Source organism: Anabrus simplex, chromosome 9, assembly GCF_040414725.1.
Source record: "Anabrus simplex isolate iqAnaSimp1 chromosome 9, ASM4041472v1, whole genome shotgun sequence".
Taxonomy (NCBI): domain Eukaryota; kingdom Metazoa; phylum Arthropoda; class Insecta; order Orthoptera; family Tettigoniidae; genus Anabrus; species Anabrus simplex.
Genome location: NC_090273.1, coordinates 882,879 through 900,544, shown reverse-complemented (window position 1 = coordinate 900,544; position 17,666 = coordinate 882,879). Strand labels below are relative to the sequence as shown.

The 17,666-nt window shown below is 41.4% G+C and overlaps 1 protein-coding gene across 6 annotated transcripts in view; it reads left to right on the top strand.

The window, feature by feature from the left end:
- The window catches only part of numb (NUMB endocytic adaptor protein), a 572,878-nt gene that overhangs the window by 450,056 nt on the left and 105,156 nt on the right, over positions 1-17,666 (top strand). For all 6 annotated transcript variants that reach the window (XM_068229273.1, XM_068229274.1, XM_068229271.1 and 3 more), the window contains 2 exons: positions 1,704-1,844; positions 1,927-2,116. In XM_068229273.1, coding sequence (XP_068085374.1) covers positions 1,704-1,844; positions 1,927-2,116 — 331 coding nt within the window. The remainder of the gene's footprint in view (positions 1-1,703; positions 1,845-1,926; positions 2,117-17,666) is intronic.

Here is a 17,666-nt window from a genome sequence, read left to right as displayed (position 1 = left end):
CAGGGGAATTAATAGTCTGAGGGGGGGGGTTGATTCTGAAAATTGAACCGGGGCCATTGGACCAAAGGCAAGCATTCTGTCCATTTAGCCATAAAACTGGACTGTAATTTGTTAAACCATAGGCTTCCATCTCCACTGATCAGGTGTTGAGTATTGACAGTAGCAGTGGCCAGGGCAGCTCGTGAAGCTACCTTCACAACACAACAGGCTTCTCTGTAGGCTATTGGCTGCAGCTGAAAATGCTGAAGGCTTCACGTTCAGTAAACCAACTATCAGAAAGGGGTAACCTAAGTCTAGTGGTAGCCCACGTCTTGATCCCAGGATACGCCACTGCTTCTCAATGTCGATAACTGTCATCACTACGTCTTTAACTCCCATCTTTTCTCCGTCATGTCTTAATGTAAAGTTCAGGTGAAACATTGATCTGTCTTTTCTAAAAGCAAGTACCTTCATTTTTTTCTTTTTTTTTTCTAGCTTCCTCAGTAGACACTAGCTTATGACAAACTTGGAGAACTTCAGCTGAACAGTCCATCGTCATGGTTCTGAAAAAGTAAGATGCAGATAAACTATTTGATGAACATGTACAAAATATTTTTGAAGCAAAAAGAGAAACCATGAAGATAATGGTACAGCAACGGAAGATAACTGGGTTGAGATTTTTATTGTTAATGAATATACTATGCGTCTTGACCTTTGTTTTGACGATTCCAGGAACAAATGCAGTCTTAAAGAGAGTGTTTGCATGTATGTGGTCGGATAAAAAGAAGAGGCTCGTAGTAAAGACCCAGACACATTTCTGTTGTGTATCTTGTGTAAAGTAAATTCAAAACTCTCTAGAGTGCAAAGAAAGACTAACCCAGGTACTGGATGTGAGTAGGTTTTTTAGACAAGGATATAATGATTTTGAGTTGTATTATTTTTAAATATGTTGAAAGTGACTATAATGATGAGAATTAAGAATTACTAAATCATGTTTTAGTGATTAAAATAATTGTTTTGAAATGAAATTTTCCACTTCCTTGGAAGACATGCCTGAGTGGCCCTTTTTTATTTTCAAAATCTGGTCACAATAAAGTAAATGGAAACTCGATGCAGTAATCAACTGTAGTTGATAGTTCTGTGATGGTGTCAAAAGCTTTGGCATACTGTTTCCGTCTATGTCATGCTAGCGCCTCCTCCATGTTGACTTAAAGACACTGATCTTCCTCTCCTGAAACTAAACTTCGCACTAATATCACGGAAATATCTACTGTAATTTGTAACAGAGAAAAACATTTCTATCGTTATCAAAATCTTGGTCTGTGGGTGACTCTGTCGTCATGTTCCCCACTCTCATCACTATCAAATTCAGCCAAATGAATTCTTCCTGTTTCCTGTGATGTTCATCCACAGACACCATTGAGACCTACAGGAACCAGAGCAGTAAGTACACAGCTGCAATGCGATATTCTTGTAAACATTATTTTGTAACTGGTATCGTTTCAATGTAATTTAAATGTCAGGTCATGTATTCTGTGAACACAAGACACTATAATATGTTCATGATGTGGAGTAGTCGTGTTATTACCCTGACTGACCAGTGGGTGGCTGTGTGTTACTCCCGTACACAAGCAGGACTGGCATTTCATGATCTCCACTCCAGTGCCTTTCATTGTATTAGATCCTATCCTACTGTGGCTCTAACTGTTATTTTTTCTGTTTAGGGTTTGATGGTGGACCAAACTATAGAGAAAGTATCTTTTTGTGCACCAGACCGAAACCATGAAAAGGGTTTCTCTTATATCTGTCGAGATGGTACGACGCGACGTTGGATGTGTCATGGCTTCCTGGCGCTTAAGGAGTCGGTGAGTTGTCTGCAGAGGCGATAGGGATCTGATAGTGTCATGTCGAGTGTCTCCAATGAATGTTACTCCTGGCCCATTGCAGGGGGAGCGGCTAAGCCACGCTGTGGGGTGTGCGTTTGCTGCTTGTCTGGAGCGCAAACAGAGGCGAGACAAGGAGTGTGGCGTCACGATGACTTTCGACCCGAAGAATTCCACTTTTACAAGGACAGGCAGCTTCCGACAGACATCCATTACGGAACGCTTGCAAGACCCGCAGGAAGTCAAGCCAACAGGTAAACTGCTACCAAATGGATTTTCATGTACTTTTCACCGTTGTGTGGAACATTGATCGAGGAATGTTTGGCTGACGCTGCCTAACCTGTCTACCCCCAAGATCCTTATTCATGTCAATAATATTAATACTTTAGTTATTGTAGTGAAAGCGCAAAAGGTGGGGAGAAAGGAGCAAGCTATGTTCAGACATCAGGAGTAATGTAGTGTACAGTCTATCCCATGGTCCTGTGGGATAGTGTAGTGGATTGCTTATGTCTGTCAAGAATGTACAGTCTGCATTCCCTGACCCTAATTGTGCCCTCTTTTATACCAGATTTATGAAACGGGTACCAGTTTCCATTATAAATGCTGTTCATGTCGCATCATTTCAGGGGGAATGACAATGAATTCGGCAGGCTAGTGCTTATCACAATGAGATCTTATGGGAAAATAAAGCACACTGTTGCCAGATGTACTAATCATATTCACTTTCCTATGAAATTTTGTCGAACACAATAGTTGAATCATTCTGGAATGTTAGTGGAATTATATTGGGTATTCTTTATGACAGCAAGTGTGAGGAGCGCACTATAAGCCAAAATAAAGCTTGCACTGATGAAAGAAGGTTTGCTGCAACGTTCTTCTTTCCTGCAGGCGCTCATTCTACTCGTGAATTCGGTATGGAAAAACTCTCATATAAACCCAGAACGAACACATTGTATCTCGGACGCTAATGGACCGATTTACACAAAACTTAGTATGTAACTGCTATTATTGGGTGTGGTCATTAAAGTACAAAAAAGAAATTACTACGCCAAGAACAGAATGAGTAATTTTAGTAATTTAAATAATTTTTCGTTCTAGCTTTAAGAAATTAAATAGATGTTAATAGTGGGACATGCTGTACTTACCAGTGGTGGCTCGGGGGGTTCACAACAAAATGTCTTCAAACATACCAAAGTAGAATGCAAATCAACTTTCCTTGTACCGAGGATGCAGTGAGCGTACAATTCCGACTGCCGGGCTGAGTGGCTCTGACGGATTTCTGACTTAAAGTTACTTAGCTCGGTAAAAGTAAAATTCACAGCAACTTTGCTACATTGTAGCGAATATTAAAAGATGCAAACAATATTCTTCGATTTACATAGCATGAAGTTCACCCAAGTATGAAAACAAGCATAAACATATTGCGTGCAATTGCCACATTCACCAGCACTCAAATTAATTGAAATTGAAACGATTCTCCGCCCACAATGTAAAGCAAATATTTTCCTGTGATTATGAACCCTGTTCAGAATTGCCTACTAGCGAAAACTTCCGGCGATGTAATGAATAGCAACTCCTGGGAGCTGTGGCCAACAGTAACAGGTGAAGTTGTCAACTGTAATACTATCACTTGTTTGAACTTATGCAGATATCTGTGGATAAACCATGACGTCATCTCCATGCGCATACATATAGTCTTCAGGCTTGTAGCAAACCCTCCAGTGCATTGTCAGTGTAACGGAGCTTCGACATAAGTAGAGTACTTTCGATCGATGAAAGAAGGTTTGCTGCAACATTTTCTTAGGATTTCGCCACAAATGATCTTTGCTCCAATACGGCTGATGATGACCCCTAGATGGGTCGAAACTAGTACCGTGTAATTTGTAATTTTGTGAATATATTGTAGTATTGAAAAGGTGGAAACGTTTACGTTGTTATTATTATTGCTTATATATTATTCGCAGTTCAATGCGGACCAAAAACATGAAATTCATAACCATCAATGATGAAATTGGGCAGAAACAAAGAAAACAATTTTGAATATTATCCATGAATGCGTGAATATGTATTTGAATTGGGTGTTCACGTGGTCATGTGCTCCTGAGAGCCCGCCGCCACTGGTACTTACCAAACAATTTAGTCATTAGATGCAGTTCCATCAGAATCGCTAGCTTCACTGTCATTATCTCCTTGGGCAGAACCAGATACAAGGGGTTCAGACAGGAAGTTAAGGAATCAACTTCCTCTTCCTTTATTTCCCTAAGCTGGTAATATAAGGGTCTGAGGATATAAGCAGCCTATGGAAAAGGTCAGTATTTGTGTCCTTTCTGGAGGGTTTCCAGGTGAATACTTTTCTGAAACACCTATTATCTTTATTCCTGGTCTCCTGGGCTTCCTCGGAGAGTTGTCCAATAGGTATAATACGGTGCCCAATGTGCAAAGTTACAGGCATGTAGTACCATTTGTATTTTTGTAAGTACAGTTGTGTAGTTTCCTTTGCGTACATGCCAAATGCCACTTTCTTAATGGCATACCCACACAAAAGAGTTTCTAAGATGACACGTGGGCCGATGACCTTCGATGTTAGGCCCCTTAAAACAACAAGCATCATTATCATCATCAGCATAAGATGACACGTAGATGGTTTATTAAATTTAGATCTATTCCAGTAATATCCGCAGAAGTGGAAGAATCTTCTAGCGGTGTTTCCATCATTAGCTTTGCCATGCACTTTGCTTAGGTGTATCAGCCAATAGACCCGTTTCCTCCCTGAACCGAACCTGTATTCTTCTTTCTTTCTTTCTTTCTTTCTTTCTTTCTTCAACCAGTTTCTTCTCCTTGGCATCTCTTATTTGCCACTTTCATACGTCAAGTCTGTACGTTCTATGCAAAAGGCATTCGAAATATCGAATCCATGCATGAAGTGGTGATAACCCAAACTTAAGTGTTGTTGAGTTAATTACTCTCTGTCACTTCAGGAATATTGTTCATCTCTTTAGGGGACGCGCCACATATATAACACCTTTCGGAAGACTGATAGGAAGACAATGCACTGCAAACTTTTCCATCCACCACAGTGAAATATAGCTCATGTTCGACCACTATTGTTTTTTCATCATTCAGGACTACCGTAGTAGGCAACAACTTCTCTTCCTGGGCACTGATACATTGCACCTCTTCATGGATTAAGTCAGATTTTTCTTTCTGGAACTCTTCATTTAATGGGCCTGCAGTAACGAGATGATGAAGGTCTAGGATTATGCCAAATTGTATCCTAGTTTCCGGTGTTTGGGTGGCTCAACAAAAGCTGAAGGGGCACAAGTAAATGCAAAACAGAGACTCGTCACTTAATGATCGACCCTGTGAAAATCTCTGTTTATAGTGACTTTGATCTGAACTGCCATCACAGCCCAATTTGTTACAAGTTTATAGTGATATTTACATTCTTGATCTGCCAAATTCAACATATTCCCTTGTATTTAGCAAATTCGGCATACTGTATGGTCAAGAATCTCTTGTAATCTGACCTCTGCAGATGAATCAGTGATTAAAATATCACTGGAGTGACATTGGTTAGCATTTTCCCTCAGTTCCTTTTACTGATTAGATGACAATTGCAAATCATTTATCATAGCGACAGTCTGATCAGGTGACATTGTCGGATGTTCCTACAAAAATAAATTGCGTGACCTTTTCATTTTTGTCGGACGTTGAGGAGAGTTCGCCAACAATATCATCGGCATCCTTTTTCCCAGAAGATCGAAGACTCGTCTGAGTGGCAGAAACTATCTCTCCTTGTGATTTTTCTTCAAGAAGTGATCTAGTTTTCCTTCTCTTAGACCATTCACTCAAACAGTTTACGCGGACGTCCTCTAGTGCTAGTACTGGCAGGCTCATCGTGACATTGTTGTGATGCATGTCCTTCTGCAAGGCTCACTTTCTGGTCCAACCAACTTTTGTTGTACTTCAAGAATTTTGTCCAGTGTGATTGAATTTTAGCACACACAATACTGACCGATTTCCTTATTGACTTGGATATATCCTTGGAACAATCCTCAAGGCCTAAATAGTTCAATTACAACATTCGCAATATCATCGTTCTGCTCAAAAACCGACCTCTGCATTACAGAGGACTTGGCTTCTGAAAAAAATTAATTATTCTCATGGTCGCAGCAAAAAAATCAGTTTTCTATTCATTAAAGTATAGATAACTCATCCAAAAACTTTCATTACAGAAATCGAAGGCAATATCCCTTTTGAAAGTCGGCTCAAATTTTTATAACTAGATAGCGCTTGGACACCCTGTACCTGAATTTTAAGCACACATTCCGGACAATAATATAGTAATTTTCAGCAAATGATACATAATATATAAAATACATACCTTCATCTAATATAATCACACTGGACGTTAAAGAAATATTTAGTTCTGACGTCCTTACTGAGCCCTCGCATAAAAACTTTTTTTTTTTTTTTTGCTAGGGGCTTTACGTCGCACCGACACAGATAGGTCTTACGGCGACGACGCATAAAAACTGATGGTATAGATGTTGATTTTATAATGTCCAGTAACGGACCATTATATTGGTATTATAAATTTACTCATTCAGGGCAAATATTTCATGTTCCCTGTGGGAATCAACATCTATATCATCTGATGGCCAGGCAGGCATCAATTATTGGAAGTGAGACATAGTCTCTCATGGTGACTTCAAGTAGCCTATGCAGTGACCTCCCCGGTATGCACTAGCCTTGCGTCTTGGTAGGTGTGCTAAGTACCAACTGATGAGCCCAACTTAACACACGAGGGCGAAACGCAGGCAACCAAGATTGAGTTAGCTAAAAAATTTATAATGTCCAGTAACGGACCATTATATTGGTATTATAAAAACAACTGTGCGCTCGTCTCGCCAGGGTATTGTCCCCTAACGGAGAAGAGCCACTTTAGGCCTTCAGTGAGATGAGATAACCAGACAGCGCGACCTTTCAGTCTTTAATTACTGTACCCAAGAGTCTTATAAACATGTCTCACAGAAAATGCACACCAAAGACAGGGGTGGCCGGCTGGATGCTAGAAATTACCCACTATGCACCGGTCTGAGATAGTTATCATTACAACACCATACTTTCATTTGTAAAAGTTCTGGTTTCTTCTTAATGGTCATAACTCTTGCTGTTGGTGTTTATGAAGTCCCTCATTATGATAGCAAGATTGATATTTGGTGTGCCATTAGTGTAAGATGAATAATTAGGCCTTTTCTTTTTGAGACAACAGTAAATGCAGATTACTTTTGATGCCATTCTTCCATCGGTCAACAGAAGAAAAATAATCATGTGGGTGGTTTCAACAAGATTCAGCCCCTGCTCATACAGCAGTGTTTGCAGATAGGGTGATCATGGCTGGTCTATTTCTCCCTCGTTCTCCAGATCTAACAGTGTGTGTTTCTTACGTGTGGGGTGTCCAAGAAATCCTCACACATTCGAGGAACGGAAGGAAAACATTACGAATGAAATCAGAAACATTACAGTGGCAGAACTCTCTTGCGTCCACTGGAATGTGGTTACCAGATACAATGCTTGTATAAGCCAGGAATGACGACACTGCCTACATTTCTTTATAGGGTAAGATTTCATATAAGATCGTATACACGCTTAAAGCAAGGCGACATACTATACAGCAGAGTCTGAGTTCATGCAAAACCCTGTATTTTCACATACGGCAAAGGTTGATTCTCTCCCACCGAAGACTGTCGGTAGTAAAGGTGATGTTAAAGAAGTGTAATTACTTGAATGCAGTACTCTTGCCATAAACAGCATGTTTGAAAGTATCAGAGTCCTCTATATTGCGAAAGAAGGCTTGGTGGCCGAGTTGATAGCTACGTGGCATCGTATGTTTAAATTGGTTCCACCTGATGAAGGAAGCCACTGCAGTGAACGATTGCTTTATTTTGTTAAGGTATTGCTTTTAGGGCTTAGAGTGTCGGAGGACAATCTCAGCTCTCTTAGTGTAGGTCATGGAGGTATGGACGAATCGTCATCAGCAGAGTCGTATGCCCTCACTCCTGATGAACACTAAGGAGATTGAATCCAGGTTTTTGGCATCCTCTTACAGAATGGATTAGACTGAACACTGAATTTTTGGCGAAGGAGACACCCTCTCTGTAGCCATGTCACTGAGGTTCATCGATGTTCCAACGTTTGATGTCTATCTCCTACTGCCTGTGCTCCACGGAGCTGTGGTTATGAAGGTACAAGATCAAATATCAGCATGCTCTCGTTATTCTCAGGAGAATTGTCTCATCAGTAATACGCACCACCCACCTCATTACCTACGTGGCCATAGGAACCAAAAAGACTTCATTCTTGTTCAGTGATGCAACTTCACTGCTGTAAAAGATGAGAAGATCATACCATCCGACTGTCTTGCCTTGCAACATAAGCGGTCTTTCTGTATTGAAGATTGAAAAACATTCGAACAAGGGTCATCGTACGCAGGTAAAGTGCTGGAATTTATAGAAGCAAAAGGCAACTCTTATAAACTGCACTAAATCCCCCACCCGGTTATTCCGGGCTCTGTTGATGCCACTTGGACAGCCCTCTACAATTCTCTTGTCAAGGTTTCCAAAACAACCATGGGTACAAGCAGGTGTGGCTGTGGAGAAGAAAAATGGCACAGTAACAAAAGCGAGACAACGAGATAATGAGGTATAAAAGCAGAGCTAGACACTAAGGGAGACGAAAAGTGTGTCTATTGACTGACAGCAGCAACGTAGTACAGAAATATTTAAAATTGGGCCATTGCACCTCCCAGGCAAGCCTGGTCAGACAGCAAAGCGTAGGAAATAGGATAATTCATATACTTCAAAGTATAGCGTTGCATTACCAAATAAATTTAATTTCAAGGAACGCTCTTCTGATTTTATATTTATTACAATGCAGAGTACGTGTCACCTCCATAATTTAGCCTTCCTTTTTGAACACCAACATAATTTATTAGCAGCAGTCATTGCGTCCTGTGATGCATAAGAAGTAAGCAAGTTAGAACCAATAATTTGATCATCAATATCAGACAAGTGCTCAACTGTAGGAAGAGCATCTCAAAATACACATATAAATATTCATACATGCTTCGCCTTTGTCATGTAAGTTGTAAAAATTGTCACGTAAGTTGTAAAAACTCAAGTTAATCCTCCAACCTAATAATACACCAGACTCATCTGGCTTGTATAACTCAAAGGCATGATAGCCATGGATTAGACTGAACGCTGAATTTTGGGGACAGAGACACCCTAAAAAAGAATAGGCGACCTCCGTAGCCGTATCGCTGAGGTACATCGATGTTCCAACGTTTGATGTCTATCGTCATAAACACTACAGCCTACTGCCTGTGCTCCACGGGGCTGTGGTGATCAATCATTTTAACCATTATGGTTAAGATTTTTAACAGTGTCTACAGCAACACGAGACATTGAGCCCTTCATGTGCATCGAAGAAAAGGATGAAAACCTTCAGCACTACTTTGAAGAAATTTCATTTGTGGAATTTCCGCATTCACCAATTGCTGTGGATCAGTAAGCCTCATCGCCCATGCTACAAGGTGTATGAAGAAGCTCCAGGCCTGGGTGATCTACCAACTGAAATAACTCCTTAGTGATGCTGCAAAACGGCTGGCTAGCCTCGTGAGCGGCTTGCTCCCGGTGACCACATTAACCCGGCATTACTCACTAGTGAGAGCATCACCCATGCTACAAGGTGTATGAAGAAGCTCCAGGCCTGGGTGATCTACCAACTGAAATAACTCCTTAGTGATGCTGCAAAACGGCTGGCTAGCCTCGTGAGCGGCATGCTCCCGGTGACCATATTAACCCGGCATTAGGCGCTATAGTCCGTTTTGGTTGAAAGCGTCCTGCGCGAGAAATGGTTGCGCATGCAGTGGTGGGAGCTATCGTCCCCCCACTCCTACAGCAGGTCCAGTCGCCAGGCTAGCGCTGAAGTGAAAACGTCTCTCAAGCGGCGCGTGTTGTAACGTGCGGGCTAAGTTGAAATTACTGAAGTGACGAGCATGGCTTCTAGGTCCTCTTCTAAATCTGGGAGACCACTGCGAGGCTAGGCACGTGAAAGTGTTTATACCATGAGTGAACATATAAAACATATCATCCAGATCTCAATCACACTGAGTCGGTTTGGGGAGATATCAAAGGAGAGGTCCGTGATAAGAATATATCTCACCGGGTGAGTTAGCCGTGCGCGTAGAGGCGCGTGGCTGTGGGCTTGCATCCGGGAGATAGTAGGTTCGAATCCCACTCTCGGCAGCCCTGAAGATGGTTTTCCGTGGTTTCCCATTTTCACACCAGGCAAATGCTGGGGCTGTACCTTAATTAAGGCCACGGCCGCTTCCTTCCAACTCCTAGGCCTTTCCTATCCCATCGTCGCCATAAGACCTATCTGTGTCGGTGCGACGTAAAGCCCCTAGCAAAAGAAAAGAATATATCTCAATTAATAGTAATACAGCATAATTAGTTTTTTAGCATAAAATGTGTGCCATAGCATCTCTAATGCCTTCACTGTTCATAAATGAGGCGCTCCTATTCCCAATATAAATAAAAATGCTTATTCTGAACGAAATATTTCTCTATCTTATAGATCACTCGTGACTTGACAGCAGAGACACTCGACAAAAAGGAAGCTCTTTGCGGATATTGCTTGCACAGTATTCGCAAGACAAACGGAAAAAAATGTTGCAACCACGTAAAAGACACTGAGCAGGAATACTGGGAGCGTGACAACACCATGCATAAGGAATTAGAATTAGACCAGTCCGACATCAACCTCGGTGAAGCTTCAGATGACACTGATTCAGACGAGAGTGAAGATTATTCTGAATAATTTGTAAATAAGATCCCTGAACTCCGAATATTAAACAAACGTGATCATAGAACACGTAAGAAGTCCGATAATATTTTTGCTCTGTTTTTTTGAGACAGATTTATATTGTCTATTGTTCCGGAGCATTTCGTTGTTGTTTTCGTTACTGCTGTTGCTGTAGGAGACCTGTTCTCTCAGTCATAACAATAGCAGGTTATTTAAGAGTATTATATATTATTATATTTCTTCTGATGGACAAAATAATAATAATAATAATCGTATGGCCTCAGCTACCGTTTGCAGACATTTTGATTTGACGCCATCTGGCTGTCTGCTCGTCAATTTCGACGTTCCGGTTTACTCTGTCTGCCATCTAGCGGACCTAGAGTAAACCGGATCTCTCTTGGGCGTCTATGGCTGAGATTTAATTAATTTTGTCGGGTAAATACCAAATGTATCACCAGAGATCTTTTACATGCCGACATCGTACGACATGGAGTGTCGAATGGACTTTTTTCCGCCCTTCAAAAATCCGACTACCTCTGCCGGGTTTGAACCCGCTATCTTGGGATCCGGAGGCCGACACTCTACCACGGACCCACAGAGGCAGCTTCTGATGGACAAGAAAAGTAGACATTGTTAATGTTATTATGAAAGTAGCTGAAGTATTTTTACTAATGCTTCTTTTCTGCATTTTCCCGACAAATTTGCATTAATTAATCTCTTTTATACGTATTTCACTAGAAATCACGTTAAGTAGATTATATCTCCAGGCTGTCAGTGGAAACAACTTCCTCCTATTCGTTAGGCGATTGATGAACTGATAGCACGTACCGATGCGCCTTTCCTTGGTATACAGTACAGTACAGTTTCGAACGAACTTCCTTTATTCGCAGTATTACCAGTTGCAAGTTACTGTCTTATGTTCAATTGATTTTCTACCATATGGTTCAAACCTTTCAATTTTATATAACAGATTTCATATTCGTAAGAATGTATAATAAGAATGTATAAGAATAAATTAAAGGCTACAGAGTGCCAAAATATTGACCTCCACTTTTACTATACAATGAGATTTATTTCACGTTGTGTCGAAAGCATCATCCGATATGAATTCTTTTAGGCACGACCCTCTGATTTCTTGACGTCACCAACATTTACGACGAAAGTTACGAAGTATTTTCGTACTGGAATAGAACTGAAATTTTAGAATGTTATGCTCAAAGGCCTGTGTAGTTAATGGACAAGGTTTTAAGGCAGACAATCGAAATATAGGACTCGATTTGTACAATGTACGGTACTATTTTATTTTCACTAGTTTATCATATTAAGTAATTCCTACACTTTTGAGTTAGTGTGATGTATGTACACCGATGAGCCATTGCATAATGACCACCCCGACCCGGGAACGTATCGCGCCTAAGCTTTCCACACTATTTCAGTCGGTTCCCAGGGCTACGTCCGCTGCCTGAACTCGACTGTGTCAGCTGGAGGAAAGGTTCAAGTTCTTCCCCCACCACCAGCGCGAACGCTCCCATAGTTCCTCGCACACGAGGCCAGGCCACACCTCCGGTCGTCCAGAAAGACGCTTACTACGAAGATGGACTATAGTGAGCGCATCGCGAGTGGAGTGGCTGGCCATGGAGCCAAACTCTGCCTTCGGGAGAGGCCTGAGAATAGTTTTCCACAGTTTCCTGTTCATAGGCCATGGCCGATTCCTTCCATCTCTTTATCCTGAGGTTGGCATCCGGCCTTGAAACATATCACCTCATCGAGAAACAGGACTAAGTGAACATGAACTTTGAGGTATTATCCTCACGTATAGCATTGACAAATTGAGCTTGCGCATAAGATACAGTTTCATACTACTAAAATTTATACATGTAATCGGCAAGATACTGAATTTTAATCGTAGCCTTGTTTGATATAATGAAGTGCAGCACCCAGAAGAACAACTTTTGTAAGTTTTAATGGTGTGAAACAACCTAAAACACTCCGGGAAATGCTTTCAACATAGTTACAGCGTGGTTTAGAGTTATAATCCTTGTGAAATGTTCCCAGTGTACTCATACATGGTGAGTTGGAATTTTTCCTGTGAACAACTGATCAGCAAAACTGTTTCTTTCAGTAGCTATCTCATCCCATAAAGAATTGTGAATCACATGTTGAGAAGTAGAGGTTGTATTTATGATGGGTTTTATTCCAGAATTTCGTATAAAATTGCAATTGTATGGTTTATCACCTGTTTTATTCCAATTCCAGCCATCTTCCGTTGTCTTTTTGTAGGCAGGATCGTCACTTGCAAACTTGGCATCACTCTCACGTGAAATTTTTTTGTTATGCTGTTACAATTTTCACTGCTAGCAAATAAAATTGTTTAATGTTCTGAAACTACATCACTGCCCAATTCACTTTGACTAGGCCTTAATATACATTTTATTTTATTCCTTGTAATACAGTGTTTACTAGTGCCGGCCATTCTGCTGATTATCAAGCAGGTGATCACCCTACTTGGAGAGCGATTGTCTGCTGCATGATGGAATCTATGATGTTCGTTCCAACTTCAAGAGAGAGCAGATTCTCGGCTTTCAGAAGGTATACTGCTTGTCATGCCATCTATGGACAGAAATCTTACCTCTCAGTAGCCCGCCTGCCAGGTGTCTGTGTATGAATTGTCAGTGCACACGCAGCCGCCATTGAATTAATGAGAAACTCAAAACTCCAAGCTGTAGAAATGAAGTTCCTATGCACCATGATAGAGAAGACCAGGAAGGACAAATTCAGGAATGAAAAAGTTTGAGAGGAGGGGGGAATAGGAGACTCCCTCCTACAGAGGATTTAGAAAGCAAGACCGAAGTGGTTTGGCCATGTAAGAAGGATGAATGCAAGGAGGACTGCAAGAAGAGAATATAAAAGAGAAGTAAAAGGAAAAAGACTAATGGGCAGACCCAGAGGAAAATGGACAGATCTGGTGAAGAAAGATGTTAAGGAGAGAGGAGAAGATTATGAGAGAACAGTTGTTCATGGACAAAGATGGAGGGAGCTCGTAGATCACACCTGGGCAATTGGAGATGGTCACCGATGATGATGATGATGATGATGATGATGATGAGTATGAACTAAATAATGCAAACATATGATCCAGCATGATAGGAAACAAAAATTTTACACAATCAGTCATCACTTCTGTTGCTTTCCATATCTTTCCTGGAACATTAGCAAATTTTGTTTCTGGGTTCCAACATTTGTAGCAGGAACATGGAGGCCTTGCTTGGTAATTCCATTCTTTCTTAAAACACATGGAATACAGTCTTCAATCAACGAAAGTGCTCAGAACTTGCAGACACTGTTTTATTACCATCGCTTTTGGTGTTCCGCCCTTTCAGCCAACCTCGCACTGCCTGCCGTTAGTCGAACGCTACTGAGCTTGCCAGATGTTTCCAAGCTAATGTAAATAACTGACACCTCTCCATGCTGGCACCTGAGAGATATAGGCATCAACCTCGGTGGTTTTGTAAATGGAGTCGATAGTTGTCGCAAGGTCTTCCCACAGCAACCTTTATGGACGGTTCAAAACATCGGGATATCCTTCATTAATTTCAACTTACAGAAGATACTTAGTCAGCATGTACCTGTGTCAGTACTGTGATAAGTTTATTTTTGAAATGATAGTATTTTTTAATATCGTACTTTTATAATTATTATTAGACAGTGACATTAATTAGGTGGATAATAAATGGTGTGGGTTACTCTAGTCGCGTCCTAGTTCGTGAACCACGGGCAACGGCTAAGTGGCCTAGTAAGTGATCCTGAGTCGGGATACCAGTCGCTATGGAATGGGAGTGGGCATCTCAGACATATTCTGAGTCGTGGCCCTTTTTGTTCTCAGACGGCTACGACAATCCACCGGTGGTCCCTAATCCATTAGAGGAGAGATCCTCACTTGGACTATGTGCAAGTAGGGTAGCATCCTGCTTCATGAATTTACCGAGCTCAGAACACTTTAAGCAACCCTCGGACCTATAGGAGTAACAGAGTCCCGCTCCCTTTTGACAGGCGAGGGACCCCTTGGAAACAACTTGGCGAAGGAAATGAAATTTTATCAATATTAATGGGGCTTATGGAAGAAACTAGAACTGGCTGAGTCGGCAAAGAGGATGCATCTGGATGTGCTAGAAGTAAGTGATATTCCGGTAAGGCGAGATAACGAGGAAGAGATAGGAGATTATAGTGTACTTGAAGGGTTTTAGAAAGGTAAAGGCTGAGTATGGGGTAGGCTGTTTATCAGGAATACCATTGCATACAACATAGTTTCTGTTAGGCATGTAAATGAACAAAGGACTTAGATTTGGCAGTTGGAGAATTAGGACGAGAATTGTCTCGGTGTATTCACCACGTGAGGGTGCAGATGAGGATAAAGTTGACAGGTTTCATGAAGCATTGAGTGACATCGTGGTCAGGGTCAATAGCAAGGATAGAATAGTGCTAATGGGCGATTTCAATGGGAGAGTTGGAAATAGAACTGAAGGATACGAAAGGGTGAAGGGTAACTGTGGGAAAGATATAGAAGCTAATGGGAATGGGAAGCATTTGCTGGACTTCTGTGTAGTATGGGTTTAGCAGTTACGAGTACATTCTTCAAACATAAGGCTATTCACTGCCACACATGGGAGGGTGGGGGTACCAGATCCATAATAGACTATATCTTAACCGACTTCGAATTCAAGAAGTCTGTTAGGAATGTATGAGTTTTACGGGGATTTTTCGATGATACAGACCACTATCTGATCTGCAGTGAACTAAGTATCTCTAGGCCTAGGGTAGAGAAAGTGAAATCTGTGTGCAAACGAATAAGGGTAGAAAAACTCCAGGACGAGGAAATTAGACAGAAGTACTTCGATATGATTAGTGAGAAGTTTCAAACAGTAGACAGTAAGCAGGTTCAGGATATAGAAAGAGAATGGGTGGTATACAGGCATGCTGTACTAGGATCAGCAAGAGAATGCCTAGGGACAACTATGTGAAAAGATGGGAAAAAGCGAACATCATGGTGGAATGATGAAGCGAGAGCTGCTTGTAAATGTAAAAAAGAAGGCTTATCAGAAATGGCCAAGGGCCGATGCAGACAGAAAAGTGTACATAGATGAAAGAAACAGAGCAAAACAAATGTTGTTGAATCCAAAAAGAAGTCATGGGAAGATTTTTTGTAATAACCTGGAAAGGCTAGGTCATGCAGCAGGGAAACCTTTCTGGACAGTAATAAAGAATCTTAGGAAGAGAGGGAAAAATGAAATGAACAGTGTTTTGGGTAATTCAGGTGAACACACAGATCCCAGGGAATCACTGGAGAGGCGGAGGGAATATTTTTAACATCTTCTCAATGTGAAAGGAAATCATCCTGGTGATGTTGTGAACAGCCAAGCTCATGGGGAGGAGGAAAATTATGTTGGTGAAATTATGCTTGAGGAAGTGGAAAGGATGGTAAAAAAAACTCTTGTCATAAGGCAGCAGGAATAGATGAAATTCGATCTACAATGGTGAAGTATAGTGGGAAGGCAGGGATGAAATGGCTCATATAGAGTAGTAAGATTAGCATGGAGTGTTGGTAAGGAACCTTCAGATTGGACAATTTGATATCAACACTGGTGTAAAACAAGGAGATGGATTATCACCAATGTTGTTCAACATAGCTCTGGATGAAGTCATCAGACAGTGGAGAACAATGAATGAGACAATGGGAATACCAAAGACGCATGTTGGGGACAAAAAGGACAATAGGGCCCAAGTAGATTGTCTAGCCTTTGCGGACGACATAGTTATAGTAAGTGAGACAGAAGAAGATGCAAAGACACAACTCAACAACTTAAGCAATATAGCCGGAAGGGTAGGACTGAGGATCGCCTACAACAAGACAAAGACATTGAATACCACTGAGGATTGGACAACACCGGAAGGCACCGTGCAGAAGGTGGACAAATTCAAGTACCTAGGAGAATTTATAACAGGAAGGAATAGGAGCAATGAAGGAATAACAGAGAGGATAAAAAAGATGCGATCAGCCTTCTGTATGACCAGAGATATATACAATAAAAAGAATATATCTACGGACGCAAAGATCAGACATTACAAGGCAACGGTGAGAAATGCTGTCTTATATGCTGCTGAGACTATAGCACTAGGAAGAAATGGTGCGGAACAACTAGAGAAAGAAGAGAGAAAAATATTGAGGAAAATACTAGGCCCTAAGAGAGGAGGTGAGAGATGGATGAGGAGACCCAGGGAAGAACTATACCGGAACATGAGGACAATCTCAGAAGAAATCAGACTGAAAAGAGCACGGTTTGCGGGACATGTAATCAGGATGAATATGGATAGAATGACGAAAAGAGTATGGGAAACAACAGCGAGGACACGAGGAAAGACAGGAACCAAGTGGGTAGTTGAACTCCGGAAAGATTGGTCAGAATTGGGGATCAAGGTGGAAGAAAAGGAAAATTGGAAAAGCAAGTACATACCGACTAATATGCCAGAGATCAACGATAGGGATGGATACAGGAAAAGGATTGAGAGTCACCAGTGGAGTAGACAAGAGAAGAGGATACTGAATATCTCGGAAGAAGAGCGGGAGAGAAGAAGAGAAAGAATGAAGAGGTTCTGGGAGGAGAAGAAGAAAATGCAATCCATGAAGGAGCTGTCCGTGGTCCTACAGAGGCCGTAACGCAAGAAGAAGAAGAAGAAGAAGAATTGCACCTATCTATAAGCAAGGGAACAGGAAGGATTGCAACAACTATCGAGGTATCTCATTGATTAGTATACCAGGCAAAGTATTCACTGGCATCTTAGAAGGGAAGGTGCAGTCAGTGGTTGAGAGGATGTTGGATGAAAACCAGTGTGGTTTCAGACCACAGAGAGGCTGTCAGGATCAGATTTTCAGTATGC